The sequence below is a fragment of the Tiliqua scincoides genome, chromosome 2 (genome assembly GCF_035046505.1).
Source record: "Tiliqua scincoides isolate rTilSci1 chromosome 2, rTilSci1.hap2, whole genome shotgun sequence".
NCBI classification, from domain to species: domain Eukaryota; kingdom Metazoa; phylum Chordata; class Lepidosauria; order Squamata; family Scincidae; genus Tiliqua; species Tiliqua scincoides.
Genome location: NC_089822.1, coordinates 175038366 through 175062032, shown reverse-complemented (window position 1 = coordinate 175062032; position 23667 = coordinate 175038366). Strand labels below are relative to the sequence as shown.

Here is a 23667-nt window from a genome sequence, read left to right as displayed (position 1 = left end):
GGCACTAGTGGTCTGTTTCCACCTGAACTGCATGTCCAAAGATAAGATATACTGAAGAAACCATTTACAAGTAAACAGGATTCCCAGCAACTTTCTCAATTTGTGCATATCTTGTTCCTGCATCAATCATTTCACTTATACTGTATACAAATGCCACTGTTTCCTAGTAGTCATTTTCTGCAGAATTACTGCTCCTAGCCTAGATGGTAACACATCAAACTGGAATTTTGATAGGCCTTCTGTACCACAGAACTTTAAATCCTGCCCCTTCAGTTGTGGGTTGACAGCACTCCATAATTCCACCTGTGGCACATCTAGACCCATTCATATGGATTTTTCAAGAAGTTAGCAGTGGTTGGATGCTGTTGTAGTTCTCACAGAACCATCCGTGTGAACAGATGAAGAGACCAGAGGTGTAGCATTTCTTCTTTCATTATACAAGAATTTTAAAAAAAAAAAACTACAAAGAATGAAGACATGTACAACTTGCAAACTTTATTAAATTGAACACTGTGAATACATCAGTATGTAAAAAAAAGTATATTTGGAGTGACACCTTGGGGCAGAAACTAGAAATGTAAGAATTTTAACCTCCCCCCATATACACTTGCTATGGTGGCATACTGATCAACTGGCAACCAGAATACCCAACCAGTCTATTTCATGCTAACCACTGAAGCACCAAGCCAAACATGTTGCTCTACAGTCAAATCCATAAGGTCTTCAGTAGCATTCAATTCATTGTTGTGCACACTGAGTTTCAGGAGCTTGTTTGGAAGACATGTATATTACAGGGTACACCTTCTTTTGGCTTTTCTTCTCATGCTTACTTGTATCTTGAGCTGCACCAGCATAGTTTTCTTCTCTTTTTATTCCAGGATCAGATGTTAACCTACAGGTAAAGCAACCACTCTGGTTTCACTTTTTAAGTTAAACATCAGCTTTAATATTTATTAAGTTGCAATTCAAAATATAATAGTTCAGACACTATGCTTTTACTGTCTTTCCTAGTTCTCTCACATTAACTGGCTATTAGTTTTGATACAGCACACATTTACAACAAGCCATGCCCAACAAGTCAAAAGCAGACAGGCATAAGAAGAAAGTCCCACAAAGAGAAAGAAAGCAGCTTAGGTCAATGACTACATATAGATACACAGCTAAGGGCTGAACATTCAACTTTTACAACATACAACCAGTACATCTGGTACACAACAAATCTGTTGACTTGGCTAGTACAGAGAAAGTATCAGACTGAGGAATAAGTTATTTCAATTTACTCATAGAATGTCACATAGAACTTGGAAACAGCAACATGCATTTAGCAAGTCAGAACTGCCTGAAGCAAAATAAATACAGCTTTAACCGTGATGGCAATTTTTCCTCTTTAAAGTCAGTGGTATGCACAAACTACTGATGTAGGTAAGTATGGACAAGTTGGCAAAAAAAAAAAAAAACACCACAAATTGTGGGCTATTTGCTGATTTGCAATGGCTAATCTAAAAATCTATGCTGTGTTTTGCCATATTTGTCTGATGCATTTCCACATAGTAGCAGTCCTGGCTGTTAAGTCACCTTAGAATGCCCATTCATTTTTGACTATAAGAAGTACAGGTGGGGCTTCTCTCTGTGGATTCAACATCAGGATTCAGCTCACCAGATACCAAATCCCCAGATCGCTCCTCTGTAGACCTCCCAAACGTGACCAGATCCTTGTTCCAGTCACATCTGGGAGGTTTTCTGAGCCTGCGGAGGCCATGCACCACCAAGGCTCAGAATGGTGCCCATAGCATTTTTTGATGATGTCCAGTTTTCAGCAAAAACCAGTAGTTGTCAAAAAATACTCCAGGTGCCATTGAGTCTCAAAGAGGCTGTGCGTAGCCTTTTCAAGAATCAGAAGACCCCATTCACATTTGGAGCAAAGTTGGGCCCCAAAAACTGTGGATTTAATTATCCGCAGTTTTTGATATCTGCTGGGGGGGGGGTCCAGAAATGGAATCCCAGCAGATAAAGAGGCTCCACCTGTAATAGTATTCACCCTTTTCTTGATGCCAACACTGGTTGCTAGCTCTGGAAACCTAGAACAGACGAACTTAAAAGCATCAATTAAGATCACCAAGAAAACAGATCAATTTAAATTATAAAATTAAAAATTATCTATGTTTCCTAAATAAAAGTACAGTATATATTGATTGGTTATCATAATCATTAACAATTTAATGTTTCATTCTAAAAATAAGACCTTGCTAATGTTGCTTCTCAGGATACAATCCAATGTAAATGGTGCATGCATGCAAACTATCTTCCACATCCCTTCACCTATGACATCTCCCTGAACCCCCCCCCCCAAAAAAAAAAAAAACTTGCTCAGGATAAATGCAGGCATGGTCTGGTACATGGCACAGGGGATTACGGAGGCAGAAGAAAAAGACCAAGGGCATAATCCTAACCAGGTCTACTGAGAAATCCTATTTTGTTCAATGGGGCATACTCTCAGGAAAGTGTGGTTAGGATTGCAGTCCAAGTCACAGAGTCCTTATGACAGAAGTTTCCTCGTGTGTTTTTATAAATTTCCTCCTTCTACTGCGCAGTCAACACACGTTGATTGTTCCCAAGAGTTCCCCAAGTCTCAGAAGCAGGTTTGCAGGGGATTCAGCAAACTGCCATGGGGATGAGGCAGCAAGAAGATGGCTTGCATGTGCTGTTTTGTGACCCTTGGGATATAGCTCCTTTACTTATTTTTCAGCAAAAGGGTTTTAAAAAAAAAAAAATAACACTGCTTTGTTTTGTACCCCACCACCCATTAATTCCTGAGCAGATTCATGTTCTCCATGAGATGGAAGTTAAATTGCAATGCTCTTGAATAGGGCAGTATAATAATAAATATTTATAATTAGTGTGCTGACTGTTCCAGTTCAGATCAGGGTAGAAGTGAAAGGTCACTCAGAGATCTGTGAAAGATTTCTAATAACTTGACAGTCCATGGCATATACACCCCGAATCAAGCCAATCTAAGTACAATGAACTATTATCCTACCAGGCTGACTGGACAAGAGGCACTTTTTCAAGTAATACTACTTTTGTGTAACTGTCCCTTTTCACCCCAGCAGTGTTTGTTTTCCAAGTGGCTGTTTGCTGGTGTTTCTTCTGCATCATTTTAGATTGTGAGCCTTTTGGGGGCCAAAAGCCCTTTAGTTATTTTATTTTGTAAAACCACTTTGCAAACTTTTTTTTATTGAAAAGCAGTATATAAATATGTATGTTAAGTATGGCAAAAATAGATTTCCCCAAAGTTCTTTCTTTACAAACATTCATTCATAAGAAGACTATGTGATCAATTTCAAGAGACTATATATTAGTATGAAGCTTGAATTTCATTACAAACCAGTTTTATTATATATAAAACAAGAGAACTTAAAATCTGATTTAAACCAAACACAAGCACTTGGTTTTTTCAAAAAACATAACTTCTTATCAACCCTGTGGTAAACTAGTCTGAGATAATGATAGTAAGTAGCTAACATTTATTGGGACCGTACAGATTCTCTTGCATTAGGTAGCAGTGTAAGTAAAGTCAATTCTTGCTAACTGCAGGAAACCCATGTTGAGGAAAATCTCAACGGAAACTGCAGTTACTGAAGCACTGATCCTATGGGGGGAAAAATGGGGTTAGGGTCCCACAACCCTCTTCAACATATACATTCACTACTCATTACCATAGACACACCACCTCGTGTACTGTTCTTAGAAAGAACACTTTCCATACTACAGTACATACAGCACTTTGCAGATAAAGTCATGGACAGATTTACGAGTATCATAGTAGAACTTGTGTTGATGCTGCGCGATAGGCCTCAGAATTATTTCACTACTACACACGGCCACAAAGAGACCACAAGTGGAGAAATGAGTTACACTTTCATAGAAGTGGTTAAGTGAATCCATGGTTACTGAAGTAGTAGATAAGAGGATTTGCTGTAGTATCATTACAATAGAATTCCAAAAATGGAAAGTGGGAGAGGGCCTGCCATTGCCCAAGCTGCAAGTGACCTAAACCAAGCCCATTATATTCCTCTATCTTCCAGTTTTCAGGCAGTAATCTCCCACCCAAGCTGTCAAAGGCAGCATGTAAGTGATCCGAGACTCAAAGGTCTGGGATGATATTTTAGTATGTAGTGCACTGCAACAGTTAAAGTTTGCATCCAGCTAATCCACTCCAATTTGCACCTGACAAAATGTTAAAGTAACTTGTTCAGTTTAGCAGCATTTAGTAGAACTGTTAGCCAATTTTTAAATGTGTACAGCCGATTCATGTTTCTTACAGCACAAATCAAGTCTAGAATTCTGAAGCATCATCACTAAATCTTTACAGCTGAACATCTGTGTGTTTCCCCCTCAAAATTTCTCCTCCATATGGCACAAACAGCTAAAGAAAAGGCTTCCTAGCTTCAGAGTGTGCTCAAAGTACTATTATGAAAAATCTTTAACAGCAAATTGAAAAGATATACTGAAATGGAGGATCAAGTTAAGTTCCTCTTTAAAAACAAAACCACTTACCAAAAGGTATAGATTAGGACAAAAGTTTCAAGAATGTCAAGCCCAACTTGACCTTCATGATGAACATTTTCATAACTTTCTGTATTTTCTCAAATGCCATCACATGCCTCTCAATATTCTTCCATTATAAACTCAATTATCCCTTCTCTATCCCACTATCTATTCTGACCTTTGAAGATACCATCTATTTTAGGGGCCAAGCCCTCCACAGCCCACCTCACTTCTGACACAATCAATTCCATTGTGTCATATCTTAAATCCACCACACACATATCCTGCGCGTTTGCTACTTACCTACACAATACCTTTACCCAGTGGTTTTCAAACTGGGGCATTGTGACGCCCCAGCCTGAAAGCCCTGGCTTCTTTCCCCTTAAGGGGTGGGGGCAGCAAGGAGGTAGGGAGGAGGCAGCAACGCGATCCCCAGGATCAGATCGCACAGGGGGGCTGCAGGGACCGAGATGCCCTCGCCAGTCCCTGCAACAGCCGTCCTGAGGTGTGGGAAGCCCTGCGCGAGCATCCCCAGCTCACTGGAAGTGAAAGTAGAGCAACTGTGCTCCACTCCTACAAAACTGGAAGTGCATCCGTTAGTGCATCCCAGTCCCTGCAGCCCCCCCCCCCCGAGTGATGTGATCCTGGGGGTCGCATCATTGCCATCCCCCCGCTCCTGCTGCCTCCCCCCACCCCCACAAGGACTTACAGCAGTGCAAACTCTCCATGAGTTTGAAAACCACTGCCTTCACCTATTTAGAACTTTCAGTGTAACTTCAAGTAGAAGCTTGACTTCAGGGTGGTTTGTTTTTTTTTTTTTTTTACAGTTGTTGACAAAACAATCTGCACATTCAATTTAAAATAATTGCCTGCAATAGCATTTGCAGATTTACTCCCCAGCCCCAATATTCTACTGTAGGTCTGGCAATCATTGTTCATTGACAAGTCTAGCTCTGATCCCAATTTGTTGACAGCCACTTGCCCCATCTATGATAAAACCTGATGAAGCAGTATAATCTGCACAAAAGCATAATTACTTAATCACAAGTTCTTATGCAAACAATTTATGTCTAATCAACAGGACAAGGAAAAGCCCAGACTATTCACTGACCTCATGACTTGACTTAACCAAATCTAGCGATTACCAGCGCTCTATATTCCATAAGACAGCCTCTGTTTCTATCTCCCACCTACCTACTTCCTTTTCTTTGCAAAAACTATTTTTATCATCCCATACTCCTCCCACGATTCAAAGCCACTAATATTCAGAGAAGTGACTTTCATTTCACTAACAACGTTCCCTCTGCCGCTGCATCTCATTTCGATGCCATCTCCAGAAACTCTTCGAGAATGGCAGGCATCATTGCCCAACTTCTGGGTTAAAGAGCTGCACAGCCATGCAGCCTAGCAGGAATAGAGTTCACTAAGCTACTAAGAGAGACAACTTACATATGATGATATTGGACCTTGTGTGCCTTAGAGCCAAGGTTCTCAAACTTTGTTACCGTGACTCCTGAAAAATATACAAATTTACATCACTTGTCCCATATGAGTTGCAACTCACACTTTGAGATCCCCTGGAGAAAGTCAACTGGTCCACATAAGCCAGAGTGGTCCAAACTTTAACAGCAGTGGGGATGTCGCATGACCCTGGCAACCCCCATCCTGAGTGCACAGATGCAGAAGTAATTGGTCATGATGTGCGTGTGTGACCACCAGTTTTCTCTGGATTCTGAGCTTCTAAAGTAGGTTGAGGAGAAAGAAGGCAGTAGGTGTGGTGGAGCTTTCTGATCTCCTGCTGCACCATTCCAGCTTCTCCTTCTCCCAAGGCCAATGAAGTAGGAGAAGGTGGTGGCAGCAGCAGCAGCAGGTGGTGGCTGCAGCTGGGCCTTTCAGTGGTTGCCAAAGGCAAAGTGATGTACTGTATCACGTACAGCCTGCATGCCTCATGTTGGACCACCCTGATCCAAGCTCAGTATTGCCTACAATTACTGCCAGTGGTTTTCTAGATTTCAGACAACAGTCTCCCAAGCCCTACATGAATATTTCAGAGATTGAACCTAGTTCTGCAGGGCTTTGCAACTCTCTTCCAAGTTGCTTATCAACCCTCTTGGAGTCAAAACTCTCATTTGAGGACTCCTGTCTTGGTCAAATATGCATTTATTATACACCAGAGCTATACAGCATGATGACAGAGTTACAGAAGTGAGCTATACCACCATCCTATCTAAAGAGTCTACTTATGTGTTTTTTTCCAGTCCTGCACCCCTGAAAGATGTCTAAGGACACAATCCAGACTCGCCCTTGGGCTGGCACAAGTCCCTTGCGCCCTTGCGCCAGCCCTTGCGCCAGCCCAGGAGGGTCACAAACAGGCACATTTGTGCCTCCTTGAGGGGGCCAGCATGCAGAGGCGTGCTGACCCACGGAGGCTGAATCCAGCCTCCACGCAGACATAGGGAGTGAGCCTTGAATCAGCCAAGCTCAGCCAACACAAGGCTCTGGGGAGGGTGGGGAGGAGGTGGGAGAGAGGCATCCTGGGGCGGGGGGGAGCAGGAGGTGGCACTGGGATCCAGCTGTTATGCTGGATCCTACTCCCCATACATGGGCAGTGCAAAGCAGCTTCAAGTCGCTCTGCTCTCCTCAGACTTATGCCACCTCAGGAGGTGGCGCAAGTCTGAGGAGATCCATGGGGGCTCTCAGTGACTTACCCAGAGGTAAGGGGAAGAGTTTCTCTTACCTTTGGCTGAGCCACTTTGGAGCCCTATCTTGCACTGGATACAGCACAAGCCTCCTGTACTGTGAACATTTAGTTGAAAAGCGGTATATAAATACTGTTATTATTATTATTATTATTATTATTATTATTATTATTATTATTATTATTATTATTATTATAGGATTGCACTGTAAATACCTTTGTATTTCTATTATCAAGAAAGAATTTCTATTATCAAGAAAAGCCACTTATGGCCCTATCCTAACCTGCTATGCAAGATGTCGCAAAAGTGCCATAAAGCACTTTGTGAGAAAGCGCATTATAGGAATGCCTTCTTAGGCCACAGCCTTCCCACTGACACATGAACATGAAGCTATGCTTGTCGGAGTACATACATCTATCTGGCACAGGAGTGACAGAAGGGCAGGGAGGGGTGTAAGGGCAGGATCAGCAGCAGTGGCGCAAGCTGTATCCCATCTCTCCTTCCCAGGTCTGATCAACATGGATTTTCACCAGCTATATAGCTGGCGCAGGTCCAAGTTGACCCAATCTAGCTGCTGGGGCTTCCTGGGTCAAGGGGACAAAATGTCTCCTTACCTCAAGGAGATCTCCAGCTGCTGAAATTTCCCCACAGGTTGCAACGGAAGGCACGCCAGCACTGCTGCATCAACATGGAGGAACTTAGGTAGGATTGGGCTGCCCACACATCTGACCAAGTAAAATCATTACTATGAATTCTTCCAGGTACTTTAACCAAAAAAACTTGCATTATTACTTAAGAGGAAATACAGTGATTACAATAAGCTCCTCTTGAGCAGAACATTAACACCTTTCTCCTGTTGTATGCTATTAAACACACAGATAGCTACCATATCTCCCCCAACTCTTTCAACATGAAATCTATTTTATTAGGTGCCACAGCCATTTAACACAATCAAATGTATTTTTTAACTTGAAAGCGTATGTCAAGTTAATATTGCAAATGTTTCCATGAGATCTCCAAACTACACTGCAATGTATTTCAACTTAAAAAGCAGGAAGTACTGCACTGTGAATAACATAACGCCCAATGCAGATGAAAATAGTGTAGGTGGTAGTTCATTATGACAGTGATTTTAAGAAAGCAAAAATACTCCATTTAGCTCTAAGAAATGTGGAAGTTCATGATTTAAGAGTCCTTTTCAGTTTTTTTAAAGGGTTTTGAAAGTTTCAAAGTAGGCAGCTGGAACTGGGGAATTACACTGCATGCAACACTGAGAAAATAAATGAAGACGTGGATAGCATAGTTCATGCAGCGAAAGAAAAGAGATGCAGGTCTGTGCTGATTGCCTTGCACATACATATTAGACACTGACCTGATGGTGGAAGATGATCCACTATAATTTCCATCTTTTTTGTTTATGGCTTTCCAGTCAGGTTCTTCCTCCTTAATTTTAACTCTCTTCTTTTCAGGTTGATCATTTTTCTGCTGCATTGTTGGAGGGAGAACTGTGTTGGTTGGCACTGCATGAAGTACGGTAGTTTTCAGAGCAGCCTCATTTGTTTTAGCCTCTTCACTGTTTTGAGACCCTAAGCAAGTTGTTTCATTGCCAAAGGCTTGTAAGATATTTGAAATTGTACCCCCATGAGCTTTCTTGATAGAGTCTCTTGTTAACTCTAGGAGGAAAAAAAAGTAGAATAACTCTTTAAATCAGTATTTCTCAACCAGTGGTACTTGAGGTGGTGTCTGGTGGTACTTGCGGGGCTCCTGGACCTCTGCTGCCCAGCAACGAGACCAGGATCATGACACAAAGAACAGTAGGAGGCTTGGTTCAGCCGGTAAAGTGCCAAATCATGCTCAGAAAAGCCCTCCCATCCACCCTGTTCCTCTTACTGGTGTTACTTGTGTTGCATTTGGCCTCCCAACCAAGAAGCAATTGGCAGGGGTACTTTGAATAGGTGTACTAGGTGAAATGGTAAGGTGAACGATAGAGAACCACTACTTTAAAACAAATGCCTAAATTTATTTTACCTAATGAAAGTTTAATGTATCTTTCTCTTAAGAGGAAGCATTCGAACCACTTTGTGAGAGAAGCTTCAATGAAGATCAACCACATAATCCTTTGTCAGGAATAACAAATGTATTCTTTGAAACCAGGCCTCAGAGTTAAGCTAAAACCTGCTGTTCCATTTCAACATTCCCAATAAAGGAGTTTCTGTCATAGCCCAACTTCTGACCTCTCACCGTTTCAGCCCCTTTTTATTAACAGGTTTTTGGCATTAGTGCTGTTCTATGAAAGAGGACTAGATAGTTGGGGAACATCTGAGCAACTATCAAGTATTTTACTTCTGTAACTGCCCCAAACTTTATTTTTCCTATAATACAAAGCTGTTGCTTATTTTTCTGCAGAGGCTAACAGCTGTAACAGTAAACTAGAAGAGCATCATCTGACTCTCTCTCATCTGATCCTTAACCTAAAATAACCCATAAACACATCAACAGGTAGCAGTAGAGCAATGAGATTTCACACAGCCAAAACACCTTGGAGATTTAAAATAGAGGTGGCTCTTTATTATGCCCAATTAAAAAACACCTGGTTTTAGAACAAGGGATGCTGTTTCTGGATGTGCTTGTAAATACACTTGTGCTTGTAAATATATTCAACACGGGGGAAATTCATCATGTGCTCTGGGACCCTGTCAATGGCACAGCTCAGTGCTTCAGTGGAGAATGAAGAGTGAGGCCAGGTGACAGGTGCAACAGTGTTTTATTGGGGATAGTTTAAAAATAGGGAATCAAAATAATGAAACACAGTATTTCTTAGTTGGAGGTTTGACGGTATCATGAAGGACAGAGGGAAGAAAAGTTGGAGGAATGAAAGGAAAGGACGGAAGGATTTCTACAGTTCAGGCCATGACTGGATGGCTGTAGCCAGAACCAGGGGCTTTAGGCAAGGAGTAAGCTCCTCTATGGACTATGAAGTCATGTCACACACTTGTAGTGGGGGAGCTAGTCTCCCACTGGACAATGCCTTCTAATCAGCAATGGGTTTGGAGAAGTGAGCTTAAGCAGTTGTGACAGTTAAGAGAGTCCATCTGAGGCTGATCTCAGGTTTCCACTAACACAGTTTAAAAATAGGCTGGAAATGAATTCATACACATCACACTTGCACAAAGGAGGATACGATAGATACACCAAGCATGTTGTCAATTGACAGCACATGAGATGAATAGGGAAAAAGGCATTTGTGGGTCTATGGCGGGGCTGCACCAAAAACCAAGATAACCACTCTGTTTCTGCTGAATGTGATCCACTTCAGGAGCCATGGGGCAAAAGTGCTAATACCAATTGATTCTCCTAAACAGGGTATAAAAGGTGGAAAAGGCTCTAAAGAGAGCCCCAGGAGCCTTAGGGCTAAATCCTATTCAATTTTCCAGTGCCGGTGCAACTGTGCCAATGGGGAATGCGTTGCATCCTGTAGTGGGGAGGCAGTCACAGAGGCCTCCTCAAGGTATGGAAACATTTGTTCCCTTACCTCAGGGCTGCATTGCGGCTACACCGGTGTTGGAAAGTTCGATAGGATTGGGCCCTTAGCTCATTCAAGGGAGCTGAAACTGCTTTCCTGGGAGAAAGGAACATGTTGCAAGGCAGCCAACAAGGATGACTGCCCATCCTGCACTGAACACAGCTGCTTCTAGTGCAAAGATGAATGGCAGTTAGCAATCCTGGGTGCCATTCTTGGCACAGTGGTCTTTTGATTGCAGCTGGACTGAGGGTGGTTTAACGCAGCACCAGTGGGTCAAGTGAATCAACACAGCAGCATCAAGGCAGACAGATGAGCAAGAGGAGACTCTGAAGATACAAGATTCTAACGAATCAGTTTTTAAAATATATTTCTCTCCCACAGGATTCAATGTAATCTTTCATGGGTTTGATCAGCAAGGAAGCTTTTGTGACCTGACGGTTCCTGATGGCTGATCCCCAGTCTTAAAAGATTGCCTCTTTCTTTTTTCACATTGCTGTGAGTGTGGTAATTAGCTCAGGAGGCTAGTTGCTTCATTAGCATGACTTTGCAATTGAAATTTGGCCATGAAGCTGGTCAGTTACAGCTGGGGAACATTTATTACTGTGGCCAACAACTCCTTTTCTCCAAGTCAGGAAGCTCCTAGAAGGTGCCTTTTGTTCATAGGGTCAAATGTACTGTGGAAACAAGATGCAGTTTTCATGAAAATTTCATGGAATTTTCCAAGAAGCAGGCAAGGCTTTTCCAAGTCTGCCTGATAAAGTGGGAGGAGAGGGGTGTGTGCATGCATAAGCAATTGTGCTGACAAAAGTGTGGCTTTCCCCTTGGCCTATGCATCTTAGGCCTCCTGCAGTCCTGGTACTATCCTGAATCATGCTCTCAACAGGCACCCAGCACCATGCTGTCATGCTTCACACATCAAATAAAAATGCTTGGTGGGCAACATGGTAAATAGCATTCATCACCACGATGCACATGGTTATTTTAAAATTTTGCTTTGCCAACAGCACTAAAGTTTACATGACACAAAAATAAGCTTTTCATTTTATGGAACACGCAGCAATGCAAAAACTAAATGGCTTTAAACCCTAACAGTAAGGTATCTAGTATGTTTCATGTGCTAAACCCTTTCTAGTGCATCCACCATGGAATAGTTTAAGACAAAAAACAAAGCAGGATGTATTCTACCCCTAGAGTAGAAATGCAGCTCTGGTCTTCAAGTACCAAATAAGTCACTTTTTCAGTAGTTCGAATTTATCACAAGATCCAAGTTTGGGGAAAAAAAGTTACAAGTGCAATTCCATCTTGATTTTAAATTGTCTCAGTTAATGCAAGTTATTTTCCTCTTTGTTTTGGAAAATAAACTTTATTTTATTTTATTTAAAATTGGTGCCCATTTTAAAGTTCACATTTCATCAATGCCTGAACAACATAACTGGGTATGAGAGTATGCCCAAATATCTTCTTCTAATTCTCCTGAAAGTCCCTGATCCCACTCATTCTATCCCCATAAACTCTGGAGACAGAGGCAAGGTCCCTATTGCTGTTCACTTGTCTTTGTCACAGGGTTTACTAGAGGTGCTGTTGAGAGGCCTCCTGCAAGACCTCTCTTGTCACAACCACCACCAGGTAAATTCAGGGTGAAGAGAATGAGGATGTGCAAGAATGAACTCACTAAGAGTCAAGCCCAAATTCAGACTTAATTCTTAATTTCTTGGGATGGCAGACACTGATATTTGTCACTGTGAACACCCCAGCTTAACTGCATACGGATCATGACAGGAAACTTGACCTACAGTCATATTAAGGTAAAGTGCACACTTAGCACTTATTGGTTTCAATTTCCACTCTATCACCATTTTCACCCACCTTTATCTATAGATGTTGCCTTATTTACCCAATACTAAAGGCTAAATGAATTAACTGTATTTGTTGGTAAGGAGTGCCAAGGAATGTTTTTCCATACAGAAAGTCACAAATTGATCACATTATTTTCAACCAGAAGCATTCAGTAGCTTGCATAATGTGAAAATTGAACTCTTTTCCATTTAAGTACGCATACTTACCTTCAGGTTCATATTTGATTCTCAATTCATCCAACACCACTTGCAAGTTTATACTCTCACTCTGACAAGCCTCAAGTTGTCTTTCACTTGCAAAAAGTTTCCTTTCCATTTCCAAAACACGCTGACTCTCAAACAAAGCCTTCATCCGCTGCAAAGACAATTCACTTTTCAAATCTTCTATTTCCTTACTGCCAAAAAAATCACAAGCGCAACAATGTGAGCATGAGAACCAAGTCTTAGAACTGAATCAGCACTAAATTCTGTGTCATCATTACCTCAAGTCCACACTCACTGCCTTTCATAGCTCAGTTTTGGTACTCGTAAGTAATCCTCTTATTTATCCTTTCATGTATACAGTGCTAAAATACAAACTCTGACTACCATTTAGTTTGAATGGAATCTCAACGTTAGAATCTAAAATGAAATAAGCAACTTAATCTAGAAGTTAACCATAGAAATGTGCAAAGTTTAACAGTAACAGGTATGTAAGTTGATAGTAGTTTTAATACCAGTAGAACACAGGCAGAAATTAGGGAATGTTTAATATGTATGTATCTCAGGGCAGGATCATCCAGGGGCTTGAGTCTCATCACTATGTGAATAACACCCAACTCAACCTCTCTGTCCTACTGAATGATAGGGAAGAAGTGGAAATCCTATACCATAGTCTTAAGGTCAGTAAAAGACTGAATGAGAGCTAACAAGCTTAAATTAAATGGTTTGGAAAGCTGCAATGCATGTATTTGATCAGCAACCTGTTCTGAATGGAAAAGCGCTCCCTCTGCAGGACCAATTCAACAGCTTGTGGATTCTCCTGGATTCAGTGCTGATCCTGGAGGCCAGGTGGACTTTTGTCCAACATTGGCTGGTGCACAAGCTATAACCACACCTGAATTGTTCAGAGACAACCACCATGACCATGCCATGGTGACAACTCAGCATGACACTGAGGCTAGACTACTATAGCATGCTTGGGTGGTGGCTACCCTTGAAGATCATTTGAAATTTGTGCAGAGCATAATAACCTGTACGATTATGGGGGCAAGATCTGTCAGACCATTCTGTCTACCCCGTCAGTTCCAAGCGCAATTCAAGATGCTGGTTTTGGTCTTTAAAGTTCTTCATGGTTTAGGGCCAGGGTATCTCAAGGACCACCTGCTTTCATATGAAACAGCCATATGGAACCACCTTAAGTCATCAGGGGAGGATCTCCTAGGTGTGCTATCAGCTTCTGAAACTCAACTGATGGCAACAAGGGGGACACAGCCTTCTCTTTCGCTGTTCCAGTTATGGAACTCCCTCTGGGCAAGTTAAGATTTGAACACTCCCCATTGGCCTTCTGGGCAGCACCTCTAAGGTGATCAAAGAACATAAGAACAGCCCCACCGGATCAGGCCATAGGCCCATCTAGTTCAGCTTCCTGTATCTCACAGTGGCCCACCAAATGCCCCAGGGAGCACACCAGATAACAAGAGACCTCATCCTGGTGCCCTCCCTTGCATCTGGCATTCTGACATAACCCATTTCTAAAATCAGGAGGTTGCGCATAAACATCATGGATTTTTCCTCCAGAAACTTGTCCGATCCCCTTTTAAAAGCGTCCAGGCCAGTCGCCGTCACCACATCCTGTGGCAAGGAGTTCCACAGACCAACCACACGCTGAGTAAAGAAATATTTTCTCTTGTCTGTTCTAACTCTCCCAACACTCAATTTTAGTGGATGTCCCCTGGTTCTGGTGTCATGTGAGAGTGTAAAGAGCATCTCCCTATCCACTCTGTCCATCCCCTGCATAATTTTGTATGTCTCAATCATGTCCCCCCTCAGGCGTCTCTTTTCTAGGCTGAAGAGGCCCAAACGCCGTAGCCTTTCCTTGTAAGGAAGGTGCCCCAGCCCCGTAATCATCTTAGTCGCTCTCTTTTGCACCTTTTCCATTTCCACTATGTCTTTTGCACAAGAAGCACAAGAAGCAATGCAGTTGCACACCTCCCAAATGAGCTAGGTGCAGTGATGAGCTTGGCAACCCAGAAGTTCAGCAATGCGATCACATTGTCACCATACATCCAGAAGCAGCATTGCAACACAGTTGTGATGCTGCAGAGCTATCAAAGGGATCTGCGCAGTGGCATGGACCTTTTAGAAATGCTGCTAGACAGGGGGTTTTTTTCTGGATGGTCTTCTCTTTATAATGATCTCTGGTTTGTTGCAGCTTTTATTGTTATGCTTTGTATTTTAGGATTACATTGTTATGATTATTATATTTCATAGTGGCTCTGGCTGTTAGACCCACTTAGGTCTCTTTTGTAGGAATAGAAAGGTGGAATATAAATAAATAAAAAGGATCACCACTTAGTCCAGATGCCATGCTCATTCAGGGGTCAGCCCATTATCTATGGCTGCATAACACTGAGTCTGCTAAACATAACTTTGGAAAAACACAGACGCAAGACACCCACTGAAGAAAGAGTCCTACATGATTACCTTTGCATCACCCATGGAGGACGAAGATATTCTAAATAACCAGCATTCAATCACAGCCCAAGTACTTGCAAAACGGGACCATCAAATCAGACTGCCTAATATTTAATTGTACCACTAAGTGTAAACTTCGTCTTTTAGAGACAATGAAATATGTGACAATGGAGAATATTTTTAAAGAATCTGGTACAAACTACTGGTTTCAGTATTGCTCTTAAAAAATTCAAATGAAACTTTTTTACTCCGACTAGAACCAACCAATCAACAGCTAAGTAAATAGTCCAGTATGAATTATGCCAATTTCTTTTCCATCCACTTACTCTGAATTCTCAAGTTTCATCTGAAGCAAATCAGTGTAGTAGCCACCTTCAAGTTCTGCATATTCTGACGTCTTAGAAAACTTCAGTTCTCTCGAGTTTTCAGATACTTTCTGGGGAGATTGTTACAAAAAAATTAAAGCTTACCATTTGCCTTCAGCCATATCAGTATTCTGGTTTTAAATATTAATTAGTGGCAACACTTTTTTAAATGACTACATATGAGTAGTTCTATCACAGTGCACACAGGAGGAAGTGTATCATTTGTCACAGAAAAAAAAAACCAGTCTTAATGAGGAGAGCAAAATGATCAGGGAACAAAATAAACCAATAACCCACATACTTCAGAGCACAGACCAATTCTTTTGAACTAAAGACCAAAAAAGACAGGGAAGGGGAATTGCTTCAGCCGAAGGAGCTGCTGCACCAAGTTCTTATCCCATCTTGAGCTACTCCTTGGCCAAGTACCTGAATCAGGCAGTGAGGCCAGATTGGAGTACAGCACCTGCAAGAAGTGCCAAACTAGAGCACATCTGTTCCACCAGAAGTACATTTTCCTGCCCATAGCTACTGCTTCAAACATTACCTACCAACGGAAAAGTCAAAGTAGTAGGTGGGAGCACCATAAGAAATTCTCACTCTGGCTCAGAACATGGGGTCCTACATTTTACAGAGAGTACTCTACCTGCTTGTTTATACATAATGAGTTAGGATAGTCCTAGCAGGCTGAGGCATCTGGGAGAGGAGCAGCTCACCTGTACATCTCCCAGCAATATCTTGAAGGTAAGGAGGAAGAGCTCATGGCAAGCTCAAACAGGCTTGGATTTCTAATCAACCCTCAGGCAGGTCACTGGTGAGCCCAAGCAAATCTCCTAGTGAAAGAGGAGTTGTCTGCTGCAGCATACCTGAGGGGGAGCCAGGGGGACAAATGCCCCAGGCTTTGGGAATGGTGCCACGCCACCATCCACCCCCTCAAGGCACAGTCAGCCAGTGCGCTGAGGGCTGCCCCCAAGGGCCTGTCCACCCAGAAAAGTTCTGAGGGCTGGAAAAGCCACAACAACGTCCCCTACCCTCCAAAGGCCTTGTAAAGCCCTTGGAGGGCAGAAGAAAATCACTTCCAGTTTCACAGAGGAAGTGACTTTTTTTTCTGAGGGCCAGGGAAGCAGAAGGCAGGGAGGGGTGGCAGCCCTGCCGGAGAGACAACAGCTTGGGGTTGTGGCCCCAGGTGGCAATGGGGCCAGGATCACCACTAGTTGCTCTCACGAAGCGTAATCAGAAGGTTGCAGGATGGAAACGAAGGCTTTTACGGTGGCGACATTCCATACATGTGCTATGTTTGTTTTCTTGCCCTCAGATATCAGGGACTACATATGCAACAAGTGCAAGATGGTCGCCTTGTTGGAAGAAGAGGTCAGAAGAATATAACAGCAAGTTTCCACCCTCTGCCACATTAAGGAAGCTGGGGAGTCCAGAGGCTGCAACAGAGTCCCTAATGAAGAAGAGACCTGTGGAGGAGAACAATCTACGTGGAAGCAAGAGACTATCGTGAACAGGAAAAATCAGAAAACATCCTGAATTACTGAAGCTATGCAATTGCTTCCAGTGTCTTTCAGGTTCTATGTCCTCTGAAGATCCTGATGGAAGACACCAACAGCTGATTGTACCAGGCAGCAGGGAGCAGTTTTGACCAACTGGGGACAAGAAAGATGGTGATTGTTGTAGATTCCCTGCTAAGAGGAGTGGAAGATGCTATGTGGGGACCCAGCCTACTAGCTTGTTAATTGTGTTGCCTTCCCAGTGCAAGGACATTGTGTGTTAGAACAGACAAGAGAAAATATTTCTTTACTCAGCGTGTGGTTGGTCTGTGGAACTCCTTGCCACAGGAAGTGGTGATGGCGACTGGCCTGGACACCTTTAAAAGGGGATTGGACAAGTTTCTGGAGGAAAAATCCATTACAGGGTACAAGCCATGATGTGTATGTGCAACCTCCTGATTTTAGAAATGGGTTATGTCAGAACGCCAGATTCAAGGGAGGGCACCAGAATGAGGTCTCTTGTTATCTGGTGTGCTCCCTGAGGCATTTGGTGGGCCACTGTGAGATACAGGAAGCTGGACTAGATGGGCCTATGGCCTGATCCAGTGGGGCTGTTCTTATGTTCTTAAGGTGGTCAAGCTCACAGATCACTATCCTTTTCTGATCAAATGGCATTGCCAAGAACAGCTACAAGCAGGTCATTTCTGACTACAAAGCTTTAGGGAGGAAGGTGTTGGGGCCAGGTGATAATCTCATCTGTTCCCCCAGTGAGAAGCAGAAGATACTCTGGTTGACACTTGTTGAAAAGCCTATGGATCTGTGAGTCCTGGTTTAAAATGAAGCCACATGACACAGAGTACTGAGCTTGCTTGCTCTGACAAGTCATGTACTTTCAGCTACATATTCTGATCGTTATTGGAAGACCATCTAGTCCACTCCTTGCTTGAAGCAGGAAAATCCTCTTTTGAGGATCCTCTTTTGAGGATCTCTAAGTGGTGCTTGTCAAGCCTCCATTCAAATTCTCTCCCACTGAAGTATTCTACACTTCCCTTGGAAATTGGTTTCATTGCTAAACTGCTCTACCATTAAAAAAAGTTTCCTATCATGCCACGGAAGTCTCTCCTCGCACAGCTTCAGCCCTTAGATCTGCTCTCAGGGCAGCAGATGACAAATCCTTGCCCAATTTAACAAGCACTTCAGGTGACTGAAGAGCGCCATCATATCTCCCCCCAGCCTTTTCTTTTCCAGGCTAAACGTAAAGAGTTCCCTCTACCTTTCCTCACAGTACTTGTTTTCCAGACCCCTGATCATCTTTGTCATGCTTTTCTGAACCTGCTATAGTTTTGGCGGCATCCTTCTTAAGAAGTAGCACCCAGAACTAGACAGAGCACTCTAGAGGAGGTCTGACCAGCACAGAGGAAAGTGGAATTACTACTACTTTCGTTTCCTTACTCAAGTGATGATATTTGACAAAATAGGCCTGCTTGAACATGCACATACCATGGACTTCTCCAATTGCTTCACTTTCATTAGGAGTTCTTCTATTTCACCATTCTTTTGTTGAAGCATATTCTGCAAACGCTCCAGCTGATCATGCTCTCCATGTGAACCTTTCATTCGTAGGAGTGTAGCCATCTGAAGCTATAAATCCAAATTTTACATTTAACATTTTTCCAAACATTCTGTTACTCAAGTATGCAAGGTTAAACAGAATGACAAGATCCAAAGAATTGTGACAGAAAGTTCCAGGACTCCAAGGGAGCTTGAACTCATTTTTATCCAACAGCAACCATTTCCCGCTCATATTAAATGCATTTGAAATTAAGGAGAGGTTCAAACACACACTGATATGGCACTGGGGCATAGCAGTTGTTCAAAGTCAAAAGTTCAACTGAGCCAGCCCAAGGTTTTTGTATGCATCTAAACTGCAATTTAGATTTCAGCATGTATTGTCCTTATCAAGCATCAGTAGCTCTTGATGGATTCAGTATAACAAGTTGCTTCCCTCCCAAAGATCTAAACCTCCAAAACATTCTGAAAATATTCATATTCTTCATTTTTAAACTTACAATCAGTTGTTACACACAGTAACCATTACTCAGGGCAGCCTTAAAAGTTGAGCCCACAAAAGCTTCTGCCATCCATTAAGTAGTTTGGTCAGGTTCCATTACAAACCTCCATACACTGAAGAGCTAACGCAGAAGTATACATCCTGGCTAAAAAATACCAGCTATCAGCAAACCCAAGATCAACTATGACTAGGCTGCTATTTCTAAGTGTACCCAAGTAACTTACTTGAATTTCTACCAGAAATCTTTTTTTACATCTGTCCAGAGCAAATCCTCCTGCCCATGTGCCCTGGCCTAAACTGTCAGTACCCATAAATAATAAGTAGAGCTACCAGGAGGCTCTAAGTAAGGCCCTTTTTCATGCTTCCTGTGTACACAAACACTTTCTCCAGCTTTCATTATTCTCCTAGAACCCCTCCCCTGGTTATTTGGTCTGAGGCAGAACTACTACTACTACTACTTGCAGTAGGTGGGCTTCTCTTTCCCCTTCTACCCTTCCCAGCAGGACCCTGAAGCCCACACACTGGCTATGTCAGCCTCTGCAGGTGGGAGGAAGCAGGATGTGCCTACTCAACCTGTGCATTCCTGCCTTCCTTCTTCAGTCCAGAGGTAAGTTGAATGGTCCCTAGTGACCAAACTCCTGCCACACAGGAGCATCTCTGGACACACTGACCTCTGGGAGGGGGAGGAAGTGTTCAAGAACAATCAGTGTTGTTCCCATACTCATTGCAAAAGGCTCCTGTTCTTACCTTCAGAAAAAGCGAGCCTTGAGGGGGTCAGCCCATAGGCCCACAGTGGCTAGTGTCTGATCTGGTTGATCCTGACACCATATGAAGATAAAACATTTCTTATACCCCCCCCCCCATTCTTTTTATATAATTAAGCTGGAGTGAGGGAAGGATGGATTATAAACATTTACTATGGAATGAATATACATTCAAATATCCCATTCTACTTTGGGGTAATATTGCTTGCTATAAATTAACGGCAGTCAGCATTTGTTCGTGATATACACAATCAAGTGCAATTCAGTCTTCAGCTTTAGATCAGAGTCCCAACAAAATATTCTGAATAGGGTTTTTATTTCTTTAGCATGGGTAAGAATTGATTAGGAGTGATAAAGTACAAGCCAAACAGTAAAGACATTACATGTTCTGGATGATTTATAGTACTTCAGGAATTTTGTTTGCTCTTTCTTGTGTTTTTAAGTTGGCTTGTGAAAGCTTGACTTCAAAAGTAGAATATAAATTTACAAAATAAATGCATTACACTTAAGGAAAAAAACTGTTCATTATTTTCCATTCTGCACACACAAAGAAAGTATTTTGAGGTCTGGAACACAGCAAGCCAGCAAAATGATTTGCTGCTGGTGTTTTACTAAACCAGAGGTAGCCTAAAAACCAAACCACCTTGAGAGGCTTTTGGCATACTGTACTGTAAAATGGTGTCCCTGCTATCTAGACACAATAGACTGCCATATCAAGATGTATGCAAGTTTTACTAAATTCATCTTCTACCGAGTTTGTTCTTAGTGGCTATGCACTGTTACTCTAAACATGCTATTATCCTAGTATTTGCAATATAGAGGGTATAATCATGTTGAAGGCTAAATTGCATCAATCTTCTCTCAGTGTAAAGTTCAGTATATGATTTAGTTGGATGTCACTTAGTGAATAAATTTAAAAGAACATAAGAAAATAAGAACAGCCCCACTGGATCAGGCCATAGGCCCATCTAGTCCAGCTTCCTGTATCTCACAGTGGCCCACCAAATGCCCCAGGGGGTACACCAGATAACAAGAGACCTCATCCTGGTGCCCTCCCTTGCATCTGGCATTCTGACATAACCCATTTCTAAAATCAGGAGGTTGCGCATACACATCATGGCTTGTACCCCATAATGGATTTTTCCTCCAGAAACTTGTCCAATCCCCTTTTAAAGGCGTCCAGGCTAGACGCCAGCACCACATCCTGTGGCAAGGAGTTCCACAGACCGACCACACGCTGAGTAAAGAAATATTTTCTTTTGTCTGTTCTAACCCACCCAACACTCAATTTTAGTGGATGTCCCCTGGTTCTGGTATTGAGAGTGTAAAGAGCATCTCCCTATCCGCTCTGTCCATCCCCTGCATAATTTTGTATGTCTCAATCATGTCCCCCCTCAAGCGTCTCTTTTCTAGGCTGAAGAGGCCCAAACGCCGTAGACTTTCCTCAGAAGGAAGGTGCCCCAGCCCCGTAATCATCTTAGTCGCTCTCTTTTGCACCTTTTCCATTTCCACCATGTCTTTTTTGAGATGCGGCGACCAGAACTGGACACAATACTCCAGGTGTGGCCTTACCATCGATTTGTACAACGGCATTATAATACTAGCCGTTTTGTTCTCAATACCTTTCCTAATGATCCCAAGCATAGAATTGGCCTTCTTCACTGCCGCCGCACATTGGGTCGACACTTTCATCGACCTGTCCACCACCACCCCAAGATCTCTCTCCTGATCTGTCACAGACAGCTCAAAACCCATCAGCCTATATCTAAAGTTTTGATTTTTTGCCCCAATGTGCATGACTTTACACTTACTGACATTGAAGCGCATCTGCCATTTTGCTGCCCATTCTGCCAGTCTGGAGAGATCCTTCTGGAGCTCCTCACAATCACTTCTGGTCTTCACCACTCGGAAAAGTTTGGTGTCATCTGCAAACTTAGCCACTTCACTGCTCAACCCTGTCTCCAGGTCATTTATGAAGAGGTTGAAAAGCACCGGTCCCAGGACAGATCCTTGGGGCACACCGCTTTTCACCTCTCTCCATTGTGAAAATTGCCCATTGACACCCACTCTCTGCTTCCTGGCCTCCAACCAGTTCTCAATTCATGAGAGGACCTGTCCTCTAATTCCCTGACTGTGGAGTTTTTTCAGTAGTCTTTGGTGAGGGACCGTGTCAAACGTGTCAAACGTGTCAAAAGGGATTCTAATGACTACTAGAAAAATTTTTCTAATGGCCCATAGAAAAATTTTCATATCAAATGGAATCAGCCAGTTCCTCCTCCCTTGCCCAACAATTTTAAAAGCTCTGGGATACAGAAACTGCAATTTTGAATTTTGCAAGATTAATTTAAAATATTCTGCATTTGAATTTTGACTGTATCTTACCTTTTATTGAAAAGACTCCAGCCCATAAAGAAGGCCTCAGATTTGAAAGGTTTTTTATATATTAGGCAGAGCCTGTTTTGTTCAAGGATATTAACCTTTTAATTTTGTATTTCAGACGTCTTGAGATACAAGATAACTTTGAAGTTATAGGTTTACTGCAACATTTCTGTAGTACTCATTAAATTACAGAATTGTTTTGAAGATTAGAACTCACCGCAGATACTCGCTTATAAGTCGATCTCAAAGATAAGACGAGGGCAGGTTTTGAGGCAAGAATCATAGAATTTTCTGTGACCCTTGGATAAGTCGGGGTAATAAACTTGGGATGTGTGTGTCTGATTATAGTTTTGTCTGATTTTACCCTAGGCCAGATCCTGAAAAATAACCTAACAGTAATTGTTACCTAAGAACGGACAGTCTCTAATGTATTAAAAATATAGTAAAAGATTGTAAGATTCATTTTTATTCATAAACTTTTAAATTCTGGTCTTCAACATCTTTTTGTAAACACTATCAAAGAGTAACTGCACTGTAAACAACATACTAAGAGGACAGTGGTTCCCAACCTGGGGTTAATGTACCCCCAGGGGCACTCAACAGGACCTTTAGGGGTACTTGAAAGAGCATGGATTAATGGCAGTGCTCCAGAATGCCTTGCAGGGCCAGCAAGGCAAGAAGGGAAGTAGCTAGTTGACTGTGAAAGCCCCAACAATAGCTAATTTTTAGAGATCAGTTCATGTATGAACCAGTGACTGAAGACCAGCACAGGAAAAAAACTGAAATGTAAAAAAGTGATCTATCACTCAGAATTTCTCAGGACACTTCTGATGCAAAACTGTGCAAAGGCAGAGTCTTCTGCTCTTAAGCCAGAAGGTCTACATATAACATACAACTTAGAATACAACTGGGAGTGTGCAATTCAATTCACAGCAGAGATAAGCAACAGCAAATGGCTGTGACCAAGTGCAGCTGCACATAGCTGAAACCCTGTTTACTCAGAAGCAGACCCATTGCTTTCCCTGGGTGTTATTCCTAAGTAATGGTGCTCTGAATTGTAGTTTGTGAGACATCTGATGGGAGTGTTTCCACTTTCAGGGAAGGTGCATCCTGCAGCTGCAACAAGCCCACCCTCACCTGGTCAGAGGGCTGTTTCCTCCTCTTGATTTACAGCAGGATCAAGGCTGTCAGGGGGTTTCCTGGTCAGTTTCCCTGATTGCATGGCTTGTAAATAGAGGGCAGAGAAAGAAGGACAGTGGGGGAAGGAAGAAGAGAAGGGGGAGAAAACAGTAC

At 42.5% G+C, this 23667-nt stretch overlaps 1 protein-coding gene across 1 annotated transcript in view; it reads right to left on the bottom strand.

The window, feature by feature from the left end:
- Positions 1-551: 551 nt before the first annotated feature.
- Positions 552-23667, bottom strand: part of SPDL1 (spindle apparatus coiled-coil protein 1) — a 40439-nt gene continuing 17323 nt past the window's right edge. Inside the window, exons 8-12 of the mRNA XM_066616605.1 lie at positions 18661-18801; positions 15629-15738; positions 12834-13021; positions 8620-8920; positions 552-892 (exon numbers count right to left, since the gene is read on the bottom strand). Of these exons, the coding sequence (XP_066472702.1) occupies positions 739-892; positions 8620-8920; positions 12834-13021; positions 15629-15738; positions 18661-18801 (894 nt within the window). The 3' untranslated portion in view covers positions 552-738. The remainder of the gene's footprint in view (positions 893-8619; positions 8921-12833; positions 13022-15628; positions 15739-18660; positions 18802-23667) is intronic.